General features: G+C 42.6%; 1 protein-coding gene across 5 annotated transcripts; it reads left to right on the forward strand.

The window, feature by feature from the left end:
- On the forward strand, positions 1 to 26,002 carry LOC140190967 (ADP-ribose pyrophosphatase, mitochondrial-like). 5 transcript variants are annotated; one of them, XM_072247976.1, is made up of 9 exons: positions 1 to 49; positions 4,583 to 4,878; positions 8,906 to 9,160; positions 12,337 to 12,441; positions 13,779 to 13,865; positions 16,397 to 16,505; positions 17,516 to 17,659; positions 22,763 to 22,847; positions 23,499 to 26,002. In XM_072247976.1, the coding sequence occupies exons 2-9, from the start codon at positions 4,838 to 4,840 to the stop codon at positions 23,642 to 23,644; spliced, it is 972 nt and encodes a 323-aa protein (XP_072104077.1). In that variant the 5' UTR covers positions 1 to 49; positions 4,583 to 4,837; the 3' UTR covers positions 23,645 to 26,002. The 5 variants fall into 5 exon arrangements, with proteins under 5 accessions (XP_072104077.1, XP_072104079.1, XP_072104078.1 ...); XM_072247977.1 differs by lacking the exon at positions 1 to 49 and adding an exon at positions 2,694 to 2,810; XM_072247978.1 differs by lacking the exon at positions 4,583 to 4,878 and having other exon boundaries at positions 8 to 49.

Genomic DNA, 26,002 nt, shown 5'->3' on the forward strand with positions numbered 1-26,002 from the left:
GAGGTAACTATTCCCGGATGTGGAGGCTGGAGGTGCGGGCGGTGGAAAGGTAATGGGAGGTTCCGGGTGAGATGGAAAACGGGATGAGGAGCGGGGAAAGGGGGAAAGGGACGAAGGGATAGATAGACAAACGGAGGGGAGGGAACTGGGGCCGCGAAAGGGGATGGGGAGGAGAGAGTGGGGACCGAATGAGGCGGGATTGGGTAGCTGGGCAATGAAGTTGTTCTGAAACTAAACATTTCAGGGGCCCAGGATGTCTGAGGTACTGTGGACCGGGGAAACCAGGCTGGAGCTGGAATTAAACAGGGTTCATGTTTTAGACTTGAAAAAACAGGTGTCCTTGGGTGCCTGACTTGGCCAGGAAGAGTGACATCTATTGAAACTGCGGGGAACTGGGATGCAGGGAGGCAGTGAAGCTAGGACAGGAGGGAGCTGGGAGCCTGGGAAGTTCTGCACTGTACATTTTTGTACATTGAATACACAGGCCTGGGAATCAGAATAACTTTCCCTCAGGCAGAAGTAATGTCTATGTGTTGTGCTGCCCTATCTGTTATGGCCCATATTTCTGCCAATATTGTCTGTTGTAATAACGTATCACTTCTGTATGTTCTGATAGGAGAATGAGTTGGCCTCGAATGTCTTCAGTTTGCTTGTCATTCACTAAGATCGCGGCTCATGCTTAGCTATGATATACAGTGTATTCTTATTAATTGGGACACATTTTGGTACATTTTGGCCCAATTAACTGGCTGCCCCAGTTAGCTGAAGTTTCATAGAAATAGCTAAAAAGGTGGAAAAAAAGACAAACTACCATTTAATCAAGTAACGTGTTATGTATTTAAATGAAATACAGAACAAATTAGAACACAACCAATGCTACTGCAGTACTATAAACTATTAGTTCCTACAGTGTACACCGCCATGTTCTTTTGATTCACTGTAAATGAACAAAATTATTGGAGACACCTAGTGACTCCAGCCACTGAGGAGAACCAGGGTATCCCTGTTACCTCAGTTCCTGCAACCCAGCCATCGGGAACCAGGGTATCCATATTATCTCAGAGCCTGTAACCCCTGCCATCGGGAACCAGGGTATCCATGTTACCTCAGAGCCTGTAACTCCAAACTTCTGCTAATGCCCCACCTCCCCCTCGTACCCCATCTGTTATTTATTTATATACACACATTCTTTTTCTCTCTCCTTTTTCTCCCTCTGTCCCTCTGACTATACCCCTTGCCCATCCTCTGGGTTCTCCCCCCCCCCCCCGTCTTTCTCCCTGGGCCTCCTGTCCCATTATCCTCTCATATCACTTTTGCCAATCACCTGTCCAGCTCTTGGCTCCATCCCTCCCCCTCCTGTCTTCTCCTATCATTTTGGATCTCCCCCTCCCCTTCCCCCTTTCAAATCTCTTACTAGCTCTTCCTTCAGTTAGTCCTGACGAAGGGTCTCGGCCGAAACGTCGACTGTACCTCTTCCTAGAGATGCTGCCTGGCCTGCTGCGTTCACCAGCAACTTTGATGTGTGTTGCTTGAATTTCCAGCATCTGCAGATTCCCTCCTGCTTGCATTTTTAAATAATCTGTCACCAGAGCTCGCGGACATCCTGGACATAGAACACAGAGCACAGCACAGTATAGACCCTTCAGCCCATAACATTGTGCCAGCTTTTTAACCTACTCTGAATCAATCTAACTCTTCCTTCCTACATAGCCCTCCATTTTCTATCTTCTGTGTGCTTATCTAAGTGGTTCTGAATATCCTGTAGTGTACTCTCCATGTACTCACCACTCTCTGTGTGAAAAAAACTTACCTGTGCTATTTCCCACTATCCTTCAATCACCTTCAAATTACGCCCCCTGGTATTAGCCATTTCTTCCCTGGGAAAAAAGTTTCTGGCCGCCTTCTCGATCTATGCCTCTTATAATCTTGTGCACTTCTATCAAGTCACCCGTCATCCTCCTTCACTCCAAAGAGAAAAGCCTTAGACTGCTGGACCTGTCCTCATAAGATATGCAACGTTGTAGTGGTTCTGGTTGAAGAGCTTTCTGTACTCTTTTTGGGTCGGAGTCCATTTGCTGGGTTGAAGTTAGCAGCCATGACGTAAGCCTCTGTGTTAGTATACGCTCTGGTGCTGGTGGCCTACGGACTGTCAGCAATAACTGGTTTTGAGGTTTCAAATTAGATTGAAACCCATTACATCTGGCACAGCGGTAGTGAAATATAAAGGAAGTATAACAGCAGGTGAAGAGCTGATCTTCAAAAAGACTGCAGTGATCACTCCAAGCATTGCTGTTGTGGGCAGCTTGATTTCCAGCACCTAACTTAGGGAGGGTAAGGAAAGGTCAGGTTTTCCTTTATGATTATCCTCTCACCTCAGCCGCATTCTGTCAGCCAGCTCCATCAGGCCTCGGCCAGTAAAATTCAGAGCAGAAGACCTGAAGACTGGGTGGGTTTGGAATCCAGAGTAATTAAATGGGGTCACATTAGTGAGGAATATAAAAACAGACAGTAAGAGGATCTTTAAATATATAAGAATATTATATATTGTCTTATTTAAATATATATGAATAGAGAAATAATTAAATACCAGTATGTATTTACAATTGGAAATATGAGCTGATATGTATTTTCACACATTTATTTCATATCTATATTTCTAACTTTATTTTTACATAATTCTTTATTCTTTGCAGTTGCTGAATGTTTTTGTTGCATATCACACCAACACAGCACAGCAAATTCCTCATACTTGTAAATGGATATGGCAAATAAAGGTGTTCCTTGATTGCTGAATGATGGAAGAGGTCTGAGTGAGTGACTCTGGGGAGGTGGCTGAAGAGTTAAGCAGTTATTGTGTGCATCCATCTTTAAAGGATAGGATATTATGAATATTGCATTCAGAAGGAGTTAGATACCATTACCGTCACTCAGTATCAAACAAACTTATAGGGTAATGATTCCTGCAAACATAAGGAAATCTGCAGAAGCTGGAATTTCAAGCAACACACATGAAAGTTGCTGGTGAACGCAGCAGGCCAGGCAGCATCCCTAGGAAGAGGTACAGTCGACGTTTCAGGCCGAGACCCTTTGTCAGGACTAACTGAAAGAAGAGCTAGTAAGAGATTTAGTAAGAGAGCTAGTAAGACGATACTATGCTTAAATTTGGAGAAAATTAGAAGTAATCTTTATGATTCCTCACTTAAATTTGAACAGACCTGGAGATCTTTTATTCAATATTGTCATTTAATGTAATTTTTTTTCTCTTTTGTTCCATATTTATATTCCCTTCTTGCCTTTTTTTTAACTGTTTTTAATGGAGGTCAGGTTTGAGGACGTGATTTTAAGTTCTTTAACTCTACCTGTTTCCAAGTTAGTCCATTGCTTTGCTTTGCTTTTAGTTTAGTTGCACGGTGGGTTTTTTTTGGGTCTTTTTTTGGGGTTTTTTTTTTCCTTTTCTCTATTGATATATATAAAAAAATCAGTATACTATTATCTTACTATATTATTTCATGTTTAAATTGCACTGTTTGTATCAATTTTTTCTTCTGTATTAATAGCTCCTGTAATTTCTAACAGTGTATTAGTGCCTTTATGGTTTACCCTTTGTATACTTATTTAATAATAATAAAAAGATTTTAAAAGAGATTTGAAAGTGGGAGGGGGAGGGGGAGATCCGAAATGATAGGAGAAGACAGGAGGGGGAGGGATGGAGCCAAGAGCTGGACAGTTGATTGGCAAAAGGGATATGAGAGGATCATGGGACAGGAGCCCTAGGGAGAAAGAAAAGGGGGAGGGTGGGAAACCGAGAGGATGGGCAAGGGGTGTAGTCAGAGGGAGAAAAAGAGAACGAGAGAAAAAAAATTAATAATAATAGTAAATAAATAACGGATGGGGTACAAAGGGGAGGTGGGGCATTAATGGAAGTTAGAGAAGTCAGTCTTCATGCCATCAGGTTGGAGGCTACCCAGATGGAATACAAGCTGTTGTTCCTCCAACCTGAGTGTGGCTTCATCTTGACAGTAGAGGAGGCCGTGGATAGACATATCAGAATGGGAATGGGACGTGGAATTAAAATGTGTGGCCACTGGGAGATCCTGCTTTCTCTGGCAGACAAAGCGTAGGTGTTCAGCGAAACGGTCTCCCAGTGATTCCTGGCCTGGATGGCTGGTATCTTAGGATCCTAAAATAGCAATTGCCATTGACGTAACAGATGCATTAGTTATAATCTATCAAAAAATCTGGCTAGATGCCAGAAGATTGGAAATTTGCCAGTGTGACACTCCTGCAGAAAAGGGAGGGAGGCATGTAGTGACAGGCCAGTAAGGCTAACGTCTTTTGTCAAAAAACTGTTAGAATCAATTATGAGTGAAATAATATCACCACACTTATAAAGTTATCATTTGTATCATTCAAAGAGATCAGCATGACTTCATGAGGGGGAAATGGTGTCTGACAAATTTATATGAGTTTTATTGAGGAATTCTGGACCAGTGTGGATCAACAGGCACGAGTAGATATACAACAGCTTCTATCAGGTGCCTCACAGTACGTTAAGTCATAAGATGTTATTTATTTTATTTAGAGATACAGTGCGGAATAGGCCCTCTGGCTTTTCAAGCCGCACCACCCCAGCAACCCCCGAGAACCAAATTTAGCCCTAACCTAATCACGGGACAAGTTACAAATGACCAATTAACCTACTGTGGGAGGAAACCGGAGAACCCGGAGAACCTGGGGAACACCCACCCATTCCACGGGGAGGACATACAGAGACACCTTACAGGACTGAACTCCGAACTCCGAGCTGTAATAGCATCACGCTAGTTACTACGCGACTATGGTGCCTGTTGGAGGCAAGATGTTGGCGTGGAGAAGCAAGTAGGTAAAAGGGGATAATTGTTAGGTTGACAACCTGTAACCATTGGGGTATCACGGGATTCAGTGCTGGGACCACAAATGTTGACAGTATATATTGAGGCAATGTGTAGTGAGGAGAGGATGTTGATAGGACAACATCGCAGTCAATAGGATGAGTTGCAACGTAAAAAGCGGACAAAATCGAAAAGAGTGAATACAGGACTGAAAGTGTTACACTTGAATGTGCACAGTGTATGGAATAAGGTAGATAATCTTGCAGCACAGTTGCATATTGGTATGTATGATGTTGTAGGCATCACTGAATCATGGCTGAAAGCTTATAGCTGGGAGCTTAATGTCCAAGGATATACTTTGTATCAAAAGGACAGGCAGGAAGGCAGAGAGGGTGGTATTACTCTGTTGGTAAAAAAATTAAATGAAATCATTAGAAAGAGGTGACATAGGGTCAGAAGATCTTCAATCGTCGTGGATAGAGCTAAGGAACTGAAAGGGTAAAAAAGAGATCCCCAAACAGTGGTAAGGATGTCGTCTACAAATTAGAATGGGAGTTAGAAAGTGCATGCCAAAGGGGCAATGTTACAGTAGTCATGGGGCATTTCAATATGCAGGTAGATTGGGGAAAATCAGGTTGTTGCTGGATTCCAGGAGGGGGGATTTGTAGAATTCCTACAAGATGGCTTTTTAGAGCAGCTTGTGGTGGAGCCCACTAGGGGATCAGCTATTCTGGATTGGGTGTTGGACAATGAACCGGAATTGATTAGAGAGCTTAGGGTAAAAGAACCCTTGGGGGCAAGTGATCATAATATGATCGAATTCAGCAATTCAAGAAGGCATCTCATCACCACCTTCTCAAGAGCATAGGGATGGGCAGTAGATGCTGGCTTAGCTGGCAACACCCACATCCCGTCAATGAGTAACTTTAAAAAAGAGAGCCTTTTCTGGTTGGCTGCCAGTGACTAGTGGTGTTCCATGAGGGACTGTGTTGGGACTGATTCTTTTTGCATTATATGTGAATGATTTGGATGATGGAATTGATGGATTTGTTGCAAAGTTTGCAGATGATAGGTGGAGGGGCAGGTAATTGTGAGGAAGTAGAGAAGCTACGAAAGGACTTAAACAGATTAGGAGAATGGGCAAAGAAATGGCAGATGGAATACAGTGTCATGAAGTGTGTGGCCATGCACTTTGGTAGAAGAAATTAAAGACTTGACTATTTTGTAAGTGGAAAGAAAATACAAAAATATGAGGCACAAAGGGATTTAGGAGTCCTTGTGCAGGATTCGCTAAAGGTTGATTTGCAGGTTGAGTCTGGGTGAGGAAGATAAATGCAACGTTAGCATTTATTTCGAGAGGACTAAAATATAAAAGCAAGGATGTAATGCTGAGACCTTGTAAAGCATTGGTGAGGCCTCATATGAGTATTGTGAGCAGTTTTGGGCCCCTTACCTTAGAAGGGATGTGCTAAAACTGGAGAGGGTTCAAAGGAGGTTCACAAAAATGATTCCAGCATTGAATGGCTTGTCATATGAAAACTGTTTGATGTCTCTGGGCCTGTATTCACTAGAATTCAGAAGAATGAGCGGTGACCTTATTTAAACATATCAAATAGTACTTTATACTTTATTGTCGCCAAACAATTGATACTAGAACGTACAATCATCATAGCAATATTTGATCCTGCGCTTCCCGCTCCCTGGATTACAAATCAATAGTAAATATTAAAAATTTAAATTATAAATCATAAATAGAAAATAGACAAATGGAAAGTATGGTAGTGCAAAAAAACCGAGATGCAGGTCTGGATATTTGGAGGGTACGGCTCAGATCCGGCCTTAATAGAGTGGATGTGGAGAGGATGTTTCTCATGATGGAAGGGCCTAAGATTAGGGGACACAGCCTCAGAATAGAGTGGTGTTCTTTTAGAACTGAGATGAAGGGGAATTTCTTTAGCCAGAGAGTGGTGAATCTGGAATTCTTTGCCACAGGCAGCTGTAGAGGGCAAGTCTTTATGTATATTTAAGGCAGAGGTTGATAGATTCTTGATTGGTCCGGGCATGAAGGGATATGGGGAAGAGGCAGGAGATTGGGGCTGAGAGTAGAATTGTATCAGCCATGATGAAATAGCAGAGCCAAATGGCCTAATTCTGCTCCTAAATCTTATGGTTTTATATCAATCACTTGGAGGTTTGAACGGAGTATACAGTAGACAACTTTGTGAATGACACAAAAGTATATGGGAAGGTAAGCTGCAAGGAGGATGCAGTTTGCAGAGAAATGTTAATAATGGGCAAAAAATTAAATGGAAAAAGAAAATTTTGGAAGAAAGAAAAAAAATATTTAAATGGAGGAAAAACTACAGAAAGCTATGCTACAAAGAAATTGGAGGTTTTTGTGCATGAAATACTGAAAGCTGGCACACAAGGTAACAGCCAAGAGTTTCCAACCTGGGGTCCTACTATTAGCCTTTCAAAAGGCTGTAATGAGATGATATTGACAGCAATGCACACACATCTTTTGCTACTAGGAAGGAATTTAAACTGCGCACAAAAGGTTGTCACCCTCTACCTCATTGGCATGTTAAGTGTATTTCATGATTGTACACAATCACATTTGCTTTTCCAGTTTCTGGTGAGGACTGTGTTAACAATGCAGAGTTTGCAATGATTTGTCTTCAGATTTTGGAACTGGCTTATTTATACTTTTATTGAAACTATTGATTCACTGCGTTGAATTCCAAAGAACTGCTAGTTCACTTAAAGTGGAATGGCTTAATGAAACAGTAGAAACTGCTAAACCAAAAGCTCATGAGGTCAGGAACGTGCAGCTACGAGAAATATTTATGTACAATACAGAAGCTGGTGTTACCTGCGTGTATTGTCGCGATGCTAAAGTTGCTGGAGAATTTGCAAGTGGGAAGAAGTGGAGTGATATTTGGAAACTTAACTTTTTAAAATGTTATTTAGCAAGCAAATCACAGATGGACGGTATGTAAAAGCTCTGTTGAGGAAATCTTTCATTACCTGCAAAAGGCTTGCTACATATGTTTTGTGAGAGTGCAGATGAACGAGAGTGAAAACAATCAAACCCAGAGGAAATCGAAGTTCTTATTTACAGTTATTTTATTTCTTTTAAACAATGAACAACAAATTGGACTTGGTAGTTTATTATCCTTAGAATAGCTTCAGGTTTACTTCCACTTAAAAATTCATTGCATATGTGTTGTCACTGGGCAAAAAAATTGCACAGCACAAGGTTTTTGCGCACACTGGTCATTACAAATTAGAGGGAACATCGATCGAGAGGAATATAGACAATTTTGTTTCTCCAAATTAAAAAAAGATAATATTTCATTATAGGTGCTTGAGAAAAGCTTCACTATAATGATCCCTGAAATGAAGAGATTGTCCTACAAAGAGTGGTTAAACAGGTTGGGATTCTACTCATTGGAGCTTAGAAGTACAAGAGTCAATTGCAAAAGGGCTAAACCAGGTAAATGTTGACAGAGAGAGAGAGAGAGAGATATGCAGAATTTGGAGCAGGGACATTTGAGAGGGCTGTTATAAGTCAACAGTTGAGTTCTGCATTTGCTGTCACATGCGCCAGATGGCTAAAGATAGGTTCTTCCTTCTAATAGTAACATACCATGTATCGCTTTATTTTTTGATAAGCTGGTAAATTCATAAGTTTATTTTAATTCCTGCTACTTAATTATCCAATGTTAAATGTTCTATCTGCAGGATTTAAGTTCACATCTCTGGATCATTTACTCAACCATTATCAAAACGACCAATACACTAATAACACCTCACGTCCACTCAGGTCATGCTGGTTAGAATGAGATGACAGCTTGCAAATCCTGGCACAGCTCACAATTTAACACTCTAATGTCATATCAAGAAATCTTTTGTATTATTAATTAAAAAATTTAAAGCTCTTCTGGTAATCACTGTTTTAAAATAGATGTTTAAATAATGGTAATCCAGTGGCATTTTGTGGTGCTTTACTTGTCAGTTGGCTGTTTTGGCAGGTTGGCTGCATTGGAATGGTTACACCACCGCCCTCTACTTAAAGCAAGGTGTGTGGGGATTGTGCCTCTCATGGAGATTCTCAAGTTCCTTCATGTGAAAGCACGTGGTGAGGTGTATCCGGGCTCTGAAATCTGCCGTTTCCGTGTCCCTGATAATAAAGTGGGCTGGGATGTTCCGTGGACAGATTACAACCCGGTCGATTACACTGCCTCCTCCGTGTTGAAGCAACCACCCTGGGCAGACCCACCTTACAGGTACGCTGATACAATGGGTGTGATGAGTGATTGGCTTCCATTTCACACAGAGACTTCATACTACACCTGATTATTATCTCTGTTTTGCACTATTTTTAATCTACCTATTTTATACATACTCACACACACTTACTGTAATTGACTTACATATTCATTTCTATATTATCATGTAGTGCTGCCGCTAAGTTAAGAAATTTGATGACACATGCCGGTGATTATAAACCTGATTCAAATTCTGACCTAGGCAGGCTCGCTGTATTCTTGCATTGTCCACTTCACTGGGACAACTTACACTGATTCCACCTAGCCAGAGCTTATAGTTCAGCAGTGTTTTTTTTCTTCCCCCATCATAGTCTCCAGAGTTTTCAATTTGACCCATCCTTTGACCCTTTTCAATCTCTGATGTCCTGGTGACATTGTCCACAGGGGTGAGCACAGCTGTATCTTTGTGCTGATGATATCTAACTGTATCTATTCAGTCCTCTAGCACCGGACTGGTTTACGGCTGGGTTAACCTTAATTACTTCTCACTAAATATTAGGAAAATCAAAACTGTTGTCTCAGTATCTTAGCCACCCATATTTCTTTTCACTTCCCAGCTATATGCATAGACTGAAAAGACTGCATTTCTCTGATTCTTAAGCTGCGCTGTCAACTGGATCTACTCTTCATACAAAGAGCATCTAGATCTAGTTCTCTAATAAAGCTTGTCTTCAGTCTCTGTCCTATTGACATTCATTATCATTTGCAGATTATGCTATTTGCATGCTGAAATTGATACTAAGGAATAATGAACCAAGGCACATCGCTGGTACCAGAATTCAGACCAACCCTGATCTAATTAAACAAATTCAAGTGACCCACTGTTCCTATAATCCTGTTATTCTTCATCACTCTTGTTCAGCCACATTGGCATCACCTTATGGAATTCATCCCTAAATGCCTTCACTTACAACCCCCTTCTTCACATCCAGTTATAGAATCAAGTTGTTCAACACGGAAAATGGTCCTTCAGCCCATACTTGTCCATGCTGACCAAGATGTATTCTCACTTCCCAGCACTTGGTTCTTATCCCTCTTGTCATTCATATTCTTGCTCATGTACTTATTAAATGTTTCTAATGTACCTTCCTCAACCATTTCCTCTGGCAGCTGGTTCCACGTATTTGCCACCTGCAGTGTAATAAAAAAAAGTGATCCTTAGGGTCTTATTAAACCTTTCTATAACCATAAAACTACGTCCTCTAGCTTTAGATTCATTGACCCTGGATAAAAGACCACTCATCTTATCTATGGCCCTCATAATTTTAAATACGTATCAGATTAAACCCCTCCCACCCCCATTCTCCTACACTCCAAGAAGTAAAGGCCCAGCCTTTATAATCTCTCCTTATAACTCAGTCCCTCAGATCCTGGCAATATCCTTGTAAATCATTTTTGCAGCCTTTCCGGTCTTTGAATCTATCTCTGAACGAACTTCTGGTTACTGCTAACATCTCCTGCCTTTGTTTGTTGTGTGTGATAAGGAAGTGTTTCAGTGTATTTGTCCACATGAAAATTTAGTTGAAGTGTTATTGCATGCCAGCTATTGAAGAGACTGCTGCAATAATCTGAAAGGAAACAGATCCCATTGTTTTTTTACCAAAATTATAAGATTATTGAGTATGAATCAGTTTAAATGAATTTGAAATATTCCAAATGAATACATCTGATTGAAACCTGGAACCATATTTTGTATTGCCTCTTGTTCTACAATCTGACAGAGGGCAGGGTCTAAAATAAAAGATAATCATATCAGTTACCTTTGGAACAGCCACATGGTGTACTCTTGCTCCGGCATCTATGTTCTCTTGTTTTCTGGCTGTATCTGACTGTTGAATTGACCATCTGTGGTGACAAGCTTTGGATAATTAATGACTTGATTACCAGTTCCTTGTCCACAATATGCTGTTAAACACTTGTAACGCAGGCCATAGAGCTATCAACTGAAGAGGCATATGAGAAGAAGGAACTTGTTGAGAAAATCGTTTATATAAATACAAGACCTTCCAAAGCCTTTGTTTAGCTAATGAAGTACATTTGAAATAAAACAGGTCAGGAAACATCTGTAGGAAGAGATAGAGAGTTGATATTTCTGGTCAATGACCTTTCATCAGGACTGTTAAAAGTTAAAGGTGTCTTTGTAGTATAGTCACTGTTAAAAAGTTAGGATTGTGGCAACTGATTTCTCACAGCAGGGTCTCAGAGTTGGCAATGAAATGATCAGATAATCTGTCTGTTGAGACGGGGTTTGATGGATAAACATTAGCCAGGACTATGGGTAGGGCTCCTTGGTCTTCTGATGCCTTGAGATCCTTTGCATTGATTTGATGGACAAAGGCGGCTCTGACAGTGGAGTCATTTAGCATTGCACTTCCATGTCAGTCCAGATAATGTAAAGGGACTTGAATCTACACTGTATTTCTCAATAGTGTGGAATATCCACCCATCTGTGATTAGGACAGGTACGATCTTTTAGCTCAAAGTAAGATTTATCAGACTACATACATGTCACCACATACAATCCTGAGATTCTTCTTCTGCAGGCATACTTAGCAAATTTATAGAATGGTAACTGTAAAGAAGATCAATGAACAACAAACTGTGCAAATACAGATATAAATAAATAGCAATACATAACAAGAGCATGAAATAACAAGATAAGTAGTCCTGAAAGTGAGACCATCGGTTGTGGGAACACCAGAAATAGAATGAGTTCACTTACAAAGTGCAAAAAGCATCATAATAATACTAACTGGTATTAAATCTGAGGGTGATGTAAGGGTAACTTTGATATATAAATATGTGTATATCAGTTGTATAAATATGAAATAAGATTAATAATACTTCACAATGTGGGACATGGTACCAGACCTGTAGTGTTTCCATTATCATCCTCTTCGTCACTTCTCCCATTCATTCATTTCTTACCTTTGTACTGTAATACAACATAGAAGCTAGCCATTCAATGTATCTTGTCCATTGCCAACTGAAGTGTTTCTTTGAGCTAGTTCCACTTACAGAGATCTGGCCCATATCCCTCTCAATTTTTCCAATCCATATACCTGTGCAAATTTTTGCAATAAATGTGATGCAACTCTAACTCAGTTTCTTATCTTTCTTGTTTTAATTTACAGAAATGAAGGAGAATTGGTTAAGCCGCTGAAATTTAATCATTTGGATGGTGACGTAGATCGACGGTCCTATACAGGAAAATATGAAGTGATAAACGGGTTCCCAAGGTGTGACTTACTTGCTCACTGTTAACTAATGCAGATAGGTATATCCAGACCCACGTAATACTTCAGCCTACCCTTCTCTGATCTTACTCTCTTCTTTTGGTGAAACATGATGTCTTTTAGTTATTTTGCTCATGAAAAGCTGAATGTTAAGAGATTTAAGAGGAGGACTCTTTGCTCATAATTGTGTTCCTGTGTGTTAAAAAGCTGCATCTGCAACACAATGATGTTCCTGTACAGCCTCAATGCATTGGTTGGGAGGCCTGTTGCACTCTTCCCATTTTTTTATAACACTGGAGGAAGGCATTGAGGAAATTTGGTACAAACTGTCTCTTTCCGAATTACCCCTAACTGCTAATGCAACATGGCAGCTTGAGTGTACCACTTACAGAAGAATAATTCTGTAGAATGTGTAAATTGGGTAATGCAATACTTTAGTTCATTCCCAATTCATAACACCTTTTATCTTGATGAGAACTGCTATGTTTCAGTGTATTTCCACTGGAAGGCACTGAATGATGTTATACAAACTCTATTAGAAGAGAGAGGAGCCGTAAAGTCATTCCAGAAGTTGCTTATGGAGCATTGTGGAAATTGCTGTGACAGCAGGACACCTTTCTGTGGACTGTAAGAGGTTGAGTTAGGTAAGGGAGGGAGGAAAAAAGCAAAACAGTTTCACTTTAAAGAGGGTGCAGGGGGGATTTGCCTGGGTTAGAGTGCATGTCTTATGAGGAAAGGTTGTGCGAGCTAAAACTTTCCTCCTTGCACAAAGGAGGATGAGAGGAGTCTTTATAGAAGTGTGTAAGATGATAAGAGGCATTGATAGAATGGCAACGAGTGCCTTTTTCCATGTGAGGCAGTGGCTAACATGAGTGGGTGATTTGAGGAAAGTATAGGGGGAATGTTAGGTTAAGTTTTATTTTGCACAGTGGTGGGTGAGTGGAACGCACTGCCAGGGGTTGTGGTAGAGACAGATACCTTAGGGGCACTTAAGAAATTATTAGATAGGCAAATGGATGAAAGAAAACTGTTGTGTGGGAGGGAAACATTAGATAGATCTTGGTTTAAAAATTGTGGGCTGAAGGGCCTGTACTGTGCTGTATTGTTCTATGTTCAACGTTTTAAACAATACGTAACGGGTTACATAAGTGGAATAATTGATGGGAGTAAGAGGTGATTGGACTTCGTGTTCACTCTTTGTAAGTGGTAGGATGTCTTGGGCTGCAGTTAGATGAATTTATCCATTAATTTGTGCTAGTGTGGGGTTGCCCATTTAAACTGGCTGCCAGTGTTGGCTGAGGTGCTTAACTGGTGCTCCTCCATGTTATTCTGTGCCTCAGGAACCCTTGTGGACGGACTGGATTGAAAGGGCGAGGACTCCTGGGAAAATGGGGCCCTAATCATGCAGCAGACCCCATTGCGACAAGGTGTGTGCTACCTCATTTGTTTATTAAGGCACATTTTACAGATCTCTCTGTATTTCAGAATAACTGATTCTGAAATTAATGTAAAGCAATGTATTGAAATGTAACCTCCCAGTGCACTCACTCGTATTTGCAAAGATCCCTATTAGAACAGTAACAGGAAATTGACCCCTTGTGCCAATTCTGCCGTCCGTTCAATCTGAACTCCATTATAAGGTAATAGTTATGCTGATTAAACCTCTCACTTTGCTTCCAGTATTTGTTTTCAGAGTTTATTCAGCTCCATTGTGTCTGTTCTCCCCTCCCCCACCCTCCTTTCTCTCTCTTTTTCACTCTCTGTCTCCGTCTCTTATTTTGAGTTACACACTTTTAACATATACCAAGGACTCTTTCCTTACATCAGCTCTCCCATTTATGGCACTTCCCCATGCAACTGCAGGAGTTTCTGCATTTGCCCTTTTACCTCTTGATTTCCTACCATCCAGACACCCAGACACTGAAGTAGCCACTCACTTACACTATTAAATACTGTGTCCAGAGGATTGTGTTCTCCTCTATATCATTGAAAGCAAATGCAGATTGCCAGCCAGGCACAGTACAATTCTCGGGATTCCACACTGAATTAGACAGAAAACAATCCGCTGGAGGAAATCAGTGGGTCACGCAGAATCTCTCAGATGAAAAGAATTGTTGACATTTCAGGTCAAGACCCTGCATCTCAATAAGAACATCATTGAAGAGCTCATGAGCAGGTGAGAAGTAGAAACCACAGAGGTGGAGCAGTGTGAGGGAGGTCTCAGAACTACTGTTGGAGAGAGAGAAAACTTCTTCAAAGTGGGCATACTATGGACTCATTTTCAAGGACTCTACAACTCATGTTCTCAACAACAAGTATACCCCTCTGGATATTGCTGGGGGGGCGGGGGGAATGACCCGTCAGGGCACAGCAACAGCTGTCTGGCCAGTGGCTCTGAGTTTCAGCAGGAAAGGCTAAAGTCAGGGAGAACGACAGCGATGGGAGACTTGATAGTTAGATTTCTCAAGCTTTCGGTACAGCCCCCCCCCTTCACCATTCCCCATTCACATTTCCCTCCCTCACCTTATCTCCTTACCTGCTCATCACCTCCCTCTGGTGCTCCTCCCCCTTCCCTTTCTTCTGCAGCCTTCTGTCCTCTCCCATCAACTTCCCCCTTCTCTAGCCCTGTATCTCTTTCACCAATCAAACTTCTCAGCTCGCTACTTCACCCTCCCCGCTTCCTGGTTTCACCCATCACCTTGTGTTTCTCCCTCCCTCCCCCCACCTTCTTACTCTGACTCCTCGTCTTTTATCCTCCAGTCCTGATGAAGGGTCTCGGCTCAAAAGTCAACTGTACTCTTTTCCATAGATGCTGTCTGGCCTGCCGAGTTCCTCCAGCATGTAGTGTGTATTGAAAGGAAATTACAGGCCAGTTAGCCTGACTTCAGCGGTTGGGAAGATGTTGGAGTCTATTATTAAGGATGAGACTTTGGGATACTTGGAGGCACATGACAGAATGAGCTTGCCTGACATCTAACAGGCAGGTTAGACAAAGAAGAATCATTGGATGTTGCAAATTTGGATTTTCAGAAGGCCTTTGACAAGGTGCCACACATGAGGCTGCTTAACAAGCTAAGATATTACAAAAAGGATACTAGCATGAATAGGAGATTGGCTGATGCACAGGGTATTATGGTCCCCACCCTATCACAGACACTTTCTTTGTTTTCTTCCACACTGCAACTTAAAACATGTAATTTCTAATATTCCCTGTTCTGATGGAAGGTTTCCAACTTGAATCAATAATTTTATTTTGTCGTCTTCATGTCGCAAGATTGATTAAACTGCTAGATGTTACTGATGTGTCTGCTCTTAGCTGACACAACACTGGATGAAAGCTAGGACCTCACGGTACCACACCATGTAGCTAGGTAAGGGATGGGAGGTTCAGGGGGGATATTACAGAAAGGTTTTTCCTCAGACAATGGTTGGTACGTGGAATGCACTGCCTGAGTCAGTGGTGGAGGCAGATACACTAGTGAAGTTTAAGAGATTGCTAGACAGGTATATGGAGGAATTTAAGGTGGGGGGTTATATGAGAGGTAGGGTTTAAGGGTCGACACAACATTGTAGGCCGAAGGGCCTGTATTGTGTTGTACTATTCGATGTCCTATGTCCATTGTCCTCCAAACAAATGAAAGAAAAGTGTGTTTGCTCCTACATACACCAGTCTTCAATGAAAATACTTTGCAGGGTGGTGGTGTCTGATTTACAGTTTCGTCTTGCTTTCTGATAGAGATTCTAAAGACAGTTGTTTGTAATAAAGAGTATATTTTGGACTATAAATGTTTTTAACAGTATTACATAACTGTTGATTTGACAGAGCTTGCATTAACATGCAAATAGCTGTGGCCCAGTGCATGGTGATAAATTTTCAGTGTCTTGCTTCTGTGGTGCATCTGACTCTTCTTTGCCTCTCCCTGTTTCATGTCTCTCGCTCTCTCCTGCTCCTTTCCAGGTGGAAGAAGGAGGGTGGAAAACTGGTGACTCACAATTGCTCTGGGAAGCCAATCTTGCAGTTTGTGGCAATTTGCAGAAGAGACAACAAGGAGTGGGCAATTCCTGGGGTAAGCATGCGAGCTCTGGCTTCACCCACGTTCGAGGTATTCCGTGATGGCTTAGATTAACAACATCTTCTCAGCACTTCTGCTGCTGCCATTTTATGTCTTGCCTCCATTTTATGTTATCCTTCTGTGGTGAATGGTGGCCTATTTTCTGGCGTCGTTTCCATTACTCTAGTGTTCTTTCGGTACCTCACCTGACTGCTGTCTTATTTAGTGATATAGTATGGTAACAGGCCCTTCTGGCCCAATGAGCCCTCACCACTCCATTACACCAATGTAACGATTAACCTGCCAACCTGTATGTCTTTGGAAACTCGAGCACCCAGAGGAAAAACACGTGGTCACAGGGCACAAGCACCTTACAGATAGTGGCGGGAATTGAACCCGGGTCACTGGCGCTGTAATAGCGTTACGCTAACCACTGTCCTTATCATACCACTGATGTTCTTCAGGTACTTAGTGGGAATCGGCAGTTGTTTGACAGTCCAGATGACTGGAGTCTCTGCAGTCCCATGCTGCTTCTGTGAAAGGAGCTGGAGCCGAGCCTGCCCCCCTCAGTCTCAGGGTCAGGAGCGCCCAAGGACAGCTGATGTCACCATAGCTGAAGGCAGCTCACACCAACGAATAGAGTCTGTAGCTCACACAACAGAAATAAAATTCTCTTATGCTTCTGGCAAATAGCCTCAGTGGCTCAGGCAGCCCCAACCAATTCCCTGAAGAATGAGAGTCCTCAGCACAAGCTGGTGTTATGCTAAGAATCTCACCCATTGTTAAACTTGGCTATTATCATTTTGAGGTATAATCTTAGGGAAGAGAACATTTTAAACTGCTTTGAATGTAATGCTGAATCCAAGATCACTAGTTTAGAAACACTGGTTTCAGTCAGCCTGTCTGGAGACTGTTTATGCGGGGTGAATTAGTATTTTCAATAGTTGGATTAATATCTGATTCGAGACAGGAGCGAAAACTATAGACCCTTTCTGAGGCTGCATTTGCATTTTGTCTCCTGACAGGGAATGGTAGACCCTGGCGAGAAGGTGTCAGTTACACTCAGACGAGAGTTTGGAGAGGAAACGTTGGACTCCTTAAATCTATCAGAAGCCGAGAAGCAGAAAGTGAAAGAGTTAATCAACTCCCTGTTTCAAGCTGGAGAGATGGTTAGTGTTATAGTCTCTGATCTGACACATGGAAGGTAAACAGAGGGGAAGTCTATAATGCTGTCATTATATTGAGAGCACATTTATAAAATTGCATTCTCTATGGTCGTTTGGGAATTTTATGGGGCCTGTTATAGTAGACAGTTGAGCTTAGTTGGAAGGTCTTGACACGAAATCTAGGCTGTCCATTTCTCTCCACAGACGCTGCTTGGCTTGCTCCAGTGGCCAATGTTTGGACTGTTGGAAAGTTTGAACTATGGTGTTGGGGAAAGTTAGAGGAAATTGTTAAATCTGGACCAGTGTAGTTGATTCTTGCAAGGGTACAGCTCCATTGTGTTCCTGCCAGCTTCCATACCCTTTCCAGGCTGACCCAGTATACCAAACGTCAGCAGCTTCTTGAGATTGGCTGGAGACCAACCGTGGCCCCATCGAAGCATGGTGCACTGAAAGCCTATCAAGAACCAACCTTCCATTCAGATTACAGAGTGTGCGAGGGTGGCAGATCTACCATTTCTCTCCTTGATAATACACACAAACATAGGGATTGTTACATGAAATCCATCTGCTGGTCAATGATAAATGGTCATTGACTAATTGCAGTGACTAATCTGCATCAGTTATTCTTTAACATAGTGGACAGCCCTGCCTGGAGAGCCTTGTTTATTAAAGAGTTTCAAGTCGAGTCACTTTTTATTGTCATTTCAAGTCGTCAAGTCACCTTTTATTGTCATTTTGACCATAACTGCTGGTACAGTACAGAGTAAAAACGAGACGTTTTTCAGGACCACGGTGCTACATGAACAATACAAAAACTACACTGAACTACGTAAAACAACACAAAACTACACTAGACTACAGACCTACACAGGACTGCATAAAGTGCACAAAACAGTGCAGGCATTACAATAAATAATAAACAAGACAATAGGCACAGTAGAGGGCAGTAGGTTGGTGTCAGTCCAGGCTCTGGGTATTGAGGAGACTGATAGCTTGGGGGAAGAAACTGTTACATAGTCTGGTCATGAGAGCCTGAATACTTTGGTGCCTTTTGCCAGATGGCAGGAGGGAGAAGAGTTTGTATGAGGGGTGCGTGGGGTCCTTCATAATGCTGTTTGCTTTACGGATGCAGCGTGTGGTGTAAATGTCTCTAATGGCGGGAAGAGAGGCCCCGATGATCTTCTCGGCTGACCTCACTATCCGCTGCAGGGTTTTGCGATCTGAGATGGTGCAATTTCTGAACCAGGCAGTGATGCAGCTGCTCAGGATGCTCTGAAGACAACCTCTGTAGAATGTGGTGAGGATGGGGGGTGGGAGATGGACTTTTCTCAGCCTTCGCAGAAAGTAGAGACGCTGCTGGGCTTTCTCTGCTATGGAGCTGGTGTTGAGAGACCAGGTGAGATTCTCCGCCAGGTGAACACCAAGAAATTTGGTGCTCTTAACGATCTCTACGGAGGAGTCATTGATGTTCAGCCGAGAGTGGTCGTTCCGCTTCCTCCTGAAGTCAACAACCATCTCTTTTCTTCTGTTCACATTCAGAGTCACTCTGCACCAGTCCATTAGCTGCAGCACCTCCTCTCTGTATGCTGACTCATTGTTCTTGCTGATGAGACTCACCACGGTCATGTCATCGGCGAACTTGGTGATGTGGTTCGAGCTGTGTATTGCTGCACAGTCGTGGGTCAGCAGAGTGAACAGCAGTGGACTGAGCACACAGCCCTGGGGGACCCCGGGCTCAGTGTGATGGTGTTGGAGACCAGCCATTCCCCATTCTGGCTCCCCTCTTACCCCTTCTCTTCTCACAGGCCCTGCACCTCCCTCTTGTGCCCCTCCTTCTTCCCTTTCTCCTATGATGCATTCTATTCTCCTGTTAGATTCCCTCTTCACCTATCAACTCACAGCTTCTCACTTCATCCCCGTCTTCCTTTCATTGATTTCACCTGTCACCTGCCAGCTTGTACTCTTGGATTGTTCCTCCTCCTTCTGCAGACGCTGGAAACCCACAGCAACACACACAAGATGCTGGAAGAACTCAGCAGGCCAGGTAATGTCTATGGAGAGGAACGAACAATCAATGTTTTGGGACAAGACCCTTCATCAGAACTGGAGAAGAAGGGAGAACAATCCAGGAGTTCAGGCTCGCAAGTGATAGGCAATGTAATCAGCAAATGGAAAATTGTGCATCCTGATGCCTTCCCTATCATTGTGGGAGATTTCAACCAGGCCATCTTGAACAACTACCACCAACATATCACCTATGGAACCACAGGAGCCAACACACGATCAAGAATGCTTACTGTATCATCCCACGTTCACACTTTGGAAAGTCCGGTCACCTGTCTGTACCTCTACTCCCAGCATATAGGCAGAGATTAAAGACCGCAGCACCAGAGGTGAGAACCAAGAAGGTATGGTGAAGGGAGGCAGAGGAGTATTTACAGGGCTGCTTTGAGTTGGTGGACTGGACAATATTCACAGATTCGTCTTCAAGTCTGAATGAGCACCACAGTTCTCACTGACTTCATCAAAACCTGTGTGGGTGAGTGTGTGCCTTTGAGGAGATATCCAAATGAAAAGCTGTGGATGAACCAGGACATTTGTAGTCTGCTGTGGGCTACATCTGTGGCATTCAAGTGATCCGGAACTGTACAAGAAGTTCAGGTATGACCTATGGGAGGCTATCTTAAAAGTGACAAAACAACTCCAATTAGGTTAGAGATACAATCCAGTGCATGTCAGCTCTGGCAGGGTCTGCAGGCCATTTCTTGCTACAAAGCAAAACATAACATCATGAATGGCAGTGATGCTTCACTCCCAGGTGACCTCAATGCCCTTTATGCTCACTTTGAAAGGGAGAGTAAAACTAAATCTATACGAATACCTGCAGCATCCGGTGACTGTGATCTGTGTCTCAGAGGCTGATGTTAGAACATCTTTCAGGAGGGTGAAAGGTGTCAGGCCCTGATGATGTACCTGGTAGGCCTCTGAAAACCTGTGCCAACCAACTGGTGGGAGTGTTCAGGGACATTTTCAATCTTTCACAGCAGTCGGAGGTTCCCACTTGCTTCAAAATGGCAACAGTCATAATAGTGCCCAAGAAGAGCAGGGTGATCTGCCTCAACAACTATTGCTCTGCATCCAGGACATCTTCAAGGAGCGAAGCCTTAAGAAGACGGCATCCATCATTAAGGACTCCCCCCAATCATCCAGGATATGCCCTCTTCTCACTGCTCAGGGAGGAGGCACACATGCAATGTTTTAGGAAGAGCTTCTTCCCCTCTGCCATTGGATTTCTGAATGGACATTGAACCCATGAACATTACCTCACTACTTTTTGAACTACTTATCTAATGTAACTATTATACATATATACTGTAATTTATAGTTGTTATTACTATGTATTGCAATGTACTGCTGTCGCATAACAACAAATTTTACAACATATGCTGGTGATATTAATTCTGATTCTGGTCCTGTCTCCTGATCACCCAGTGGCATTCACATCTACTGCGATGAAGTGATGAAGTGCTTTGAGAGGTTGGCCATGGCTAGAATCAACTCCGGCCTAAGCAAGGACCTGGACCCACTGCAATTTGCTTATCACCACAATAGGTCAACAGCAGATGCAGTCTTACTGGCTCTCCACTTAATCTTGATCACCGGGACAATAGTAATACATATGTCAGGCTGCTGTTTATTGACTACAGTTCAGCGTTCAACACTGAGTTCTAACCAAAAATCTCCAAAATGTAGGCCTCTGTACCTCTGTACCTCCCTCGGTAACTGGGTCCTTGACTCCCTCACTGTGACACCGCAGTCTGTGCGGATTGGAAATAACTATCCACAGTCAACACTGGCGTACCTCAAAGATGCACGCTTAGTACACTGGCCTACTCCCTCTACACCCACGACTGTGCAGCTAGGCACAGCCCAAGTGTCATCTATGAATTTGCTGACAACACAACCATTGCATGCAGAATTTCAGATGATAACAAGGAGACATACAGGAGCAAGATAGATCAGCTGGTTGAGTGGTTTCACAGCAACAACCTTGCACTCAACATCAGTAAGACCAAAGAACTGATAGTGGACATAAAGAAGGGGAAGTTGAAGGAATATGCACTATCCTGATCAAGGATCAGAAGTGGAAGGGGAGAGCAGTTTCAAATTCCTGGGTGTTAACATCCTGGGCTCAACATATTGATGCATTTACAAAAAAGGCACGGCAGTGGCTATATTTCATTAGGAATTTGAGGAGAATTGGTATGTCAGCAAAGACACTGGCAAGTTTCTACAGATGTAACCACGGAGAGCATTGTAACTGGTTGCATCAGCGTCTGGTATGGAGGGCCATGGCACAGGACTGGAAAAAGCTGCAGACCTCACCAGCTCTTTCAAGGCCACTAGCCTCCGCCACCATTTCTGAATGGGTTATGAACCCATGAACACCTCTTCAGTATTTTTCCCTCTCTTTATGCACTACTTAATTAATCTTTTTGTATATTGTAATTTATAGTTTTTATTACTATGTATTGCATTGTATTGCTGCCACAAAGCAACAAATTTCAATCCATATGCCAGTGATACTATCCCTGATTCTGATAGACACTCACTCTGCTCCCTGTTGTTTCTTCACTGGTTTATCCACCCCTCACTTCACGTCCTGTTAAGTCAAGGATTTCATTAATTAATCTCAGTGCAATGGGCAAGTGAGACAGCGATGCTAGAATCCAAGCTAAATGTCCCTTTAAATGATCACTTCTCAAAATTGGAGAGAAAGTGGTGGCTACAGACCAGTCCATCACAGGTAAAATCCTCCTCACCATTGAGCACATCTACAAGGAGCGCTGTTGAAGGAAACCAGCATCCATCTAACCATTTAGGACATACAGTCTATGTGCTGCCGCCATCAGGCAGGAGATACAGGAGCCTTATGTCTTTTACACATTTGTTGTTTGTTGCTCTATATTTAGGTATAGTTTTTCATATATTCTATTGTATTTATTTTCTTGCAAGAAAATGAATCTCAAGGTAGTATGTGGATACATGTACACTACATACCTGGACAATAAATGTACCTTGACTCTGAGATTTCCATCTCTTTAGGTGTACAAAGGATATGTTGACGATCCTCGAAACACTGATAATGCTTGGATGGAAACTTTGGCCATGAATTTCCACGATGAGACAGGTAATTATTTCTGATTTGGCTGTGGTCCTTACAAGGAGTAAATTTAAATGTTTTTTTTATTGTGAGGACTTAGACTGCCTTGTTACTTGTGGAATTAGGTTCAACCACTGGACTTAGTTGCAACTGAAAGAACAGAGGTTTTAACTTCCAATTTTCTTCCTCCCGATTAGAACATCTCAAGTCATGTTGTAGTCAATGTTAGTAACACAGCAATATCATAGCTAATTGGATCACAATAGAGTCCTAGAGAAAGCAGTGATCTTAAGACTAGATCATTATTTTTGGTAATGTTTAGGGTTGTTTTCTTACAGAGAAATAAACAACCGATGTTTCAGGCCAAGGACTCAAGGTCCTGGTGAAGGGTCTTGGCTCAAATGTAACAGTTTATTCCTCTCTATAGATGCTGCCTGAACTGCTGGATTCCTCCAGCATTTTGGGTGTGTTGCTCGTTACAGTAAATGACTGACCCTGAACATGGTTCCAGTAACCACCTCCATTCTGAATACACTTACATAAACAAACCCACGCAGTCTGATTAATAACTTTCTCCGCATTAGTACGTAAATTAACAGACCACATAGTCAGTCTCACCACTCTAGCAGTTAACTCCTGATGACCTTGTAGTGTTACTTGGCTTCTGTCTTGCTTCAGGTGACAGTGTAGGAAAGCTCAACCTTCAGGCTGGGGATGATGCTGGTGCGGTGAAGTGGATGGATATCGAGCAGAAGCAGAAACTATACGCCAGCCACACACAATTCCTCCATCAAGTAGCAAGGGCAAAGAATGCTCACTGGTAAAGGGGAATACTATCCACCTTTAGACAGCCAGCAACAGCACGGTTTGCTCCAGCAGCTGTACGTGAAGTTAAAGGCGGTGACTTTCTCTTCCTTTCCAAACTCGAACACCATCAAGATCCCTACAGCAACAGGAGAAGGAGCCTTTCCAAGAAGGAATTCAGAGAGAAGCTTTAATTCTACTTTTTTGGTTCAAAGTTCATTGATGCCTTGGCTTTAGATTTTGTATTCTTGTGTGACACGGGCTGTTTTTATTTCTCTTTCTCTTGCTGGCACTGACCACTCACACACACCTACTCTCTGCAACTCACAGCCCAAAGGGCAAAGCAGAAAGTTCGATCCCAGCTCGTTATACACTAGGTGCCCATTGCACAGTGTGAGTGTCCCATAGTTCCTCCAGTAGATTGTTCCCGTTTTCACCACTAATACCCCCATGTCCTGCAGGAACATCTGGACAAAGTCAGTTACTCAAACTGGAGATCAAAAACATATACCTTCACCTCAGTTCTGGATGCACTGAGCTTCAGAATGTACTCAACATTTGGCTTGAAGGTGAATGCTAAACTTTTTGGGTGCAAGCATGGGTTTGTGAAAGAGCAGTTAATAATGGATGCAATGAACCGAACAGTGCTATCATTCTGTTGTCATTCTCTCTGTGACCACACGAGGTATCCTCTAATTGTTGTAGTTTCCTCCCATGTCCTTGAGACCATGTAGATGATAAGATAAGATTAAAGTTTATTTACCCTGAAGAAAATTATTGTTCCAAGGTTGTTCAGTTGGAAATATATACTTTAAAATACAAAATGTAAGCATTGAGGTATGAAAGAATACAAAATGTGCATTAAAAAGTAATAGTGCAAAATACAAATGTGTAATGAAACCATATACTTATATACTTAAGGAGGAGGAGTTGCAGAGTCTTACAGCCACAGGGAGAAAAGATCTCCTGTGGCAGTCAGTGTTGCACCTTGGTGAAATCAGTCTGTTACTAAAGGTGCTCCTCTGTTTGTCCAGTATGGAGGGGGTGAGAGGGATTGTCCATAATGCTCTGTAGCTTCTGCAGCATCCTACGCTCAGACACAACCACCAGGGAATCCAGTTCCACCCCCAGAACAGAACCAGTCTTCCTGACGAGCTTATCGATCTTCTTGGCATCAGCTGCTCTCGCCCTGCTGCCCCAGCAGACCACAGCATAGAATAGAATGCTGGCCACCACTGAGTCGTAGAACATCTGCAGCAAATTACTGCCAATGTTGAATGAGCAGAGCCTCCTCAGGAAGTAGGATGAGTGGTGGAATCTGCAGAGAGCTGGTGGGTTGTGGGAGAGTAAAATGAAGTTAGTGCGTGTTGACAATTGATTTGGACCATTATGTGCTGTATAACTAGCTGGGTAGAGCAAAAACTTTAGTTAGTTCTAGGCTTCCGCAGTTGCCATTTCCCCCCACTAGGTGGTAGTGCAATCACACAGGTCAGTACAGGATGGGGTGGGGTGGGGAGAATGGGGAAGTGGTGGGGACAGAGGCCAGAGGAGAGGCAATCGCTTGTGGCCTGGATTAATTGTCTAGACTGAGGGGAGACTATTTCAGCTCAGACAATGGTCAAAACATTGCTCACACTGGCTTACAACAGCTGGTGAACCTTTGTTTCTTGTCCACACTCGCCATTCCTGATGCGGGGACTTTGACCTGAAACATTAACAATTACTTCAGCCTCTCCCCACCCCACGGATGCTGCTCGACCTGCTAAGTTCCTCCAGCAGATTGTTTGTTGCCCCAGATTCCAGCATCCGCAGTCACCTTATATCTCCAAACATAATATCTTAAACACTTCTGAAAACCTTCACTTTGGGTTATCGTCATTGAGAACCTCCTACAGATGTTTCACTGCCCAGACGGGGGGCATGAGGGGTTACCCAGGCGGTTGCTCAGGATGAGTAGGGGATGATATTCCATTTCCCTGCCTGACCCTCTTCATCCTTTAAAAACTCTTAAGTAACCTAGGTTTAGTCAGTCAGATGTGAGAGTATTGAAGACCTCAGAGTACACGGAGTATAGAATAACCAGCTCCAGTTGGACATATTTGTGGAAGTCTGCAGCACAGAGCCAGTTGTGGCGATTCAGGGGATATTTGCTGTAACCAGTACAGGGAGAAGCACCTCGAGAAGTCTTGGACTCAAGACAGTTGTATGGCTGAGTGTGGTAACAAGCTTTACGGAGTTAAACCCTTTTTGAAATCATAGATTGTCTGTCACTAATAATGCCTTGAATAATGTGAACTCTTGTGTTTAGATTGGAGTACAAATTTGCTCCCAAACTGTTTCTCCTTCATTTTCTGTCATTCATTAAATGATTAAATGTA

The sequence above is a fragment of the Mobula birostris genome, chromosome 31 (genome assembly GCF_030028105.1).
Source record: "Mobula birostris isolate sMobBir1 chromosome 31, sMobBir1.hap1, whole genome shotgun sequence".
Classification (NCBI taxonomy): Eukaryota; Metazoa; Chordata; class Chondrichthyes; order Myliobatiformes; family Myliobatidae; genus Mobula; species Mobula birostris.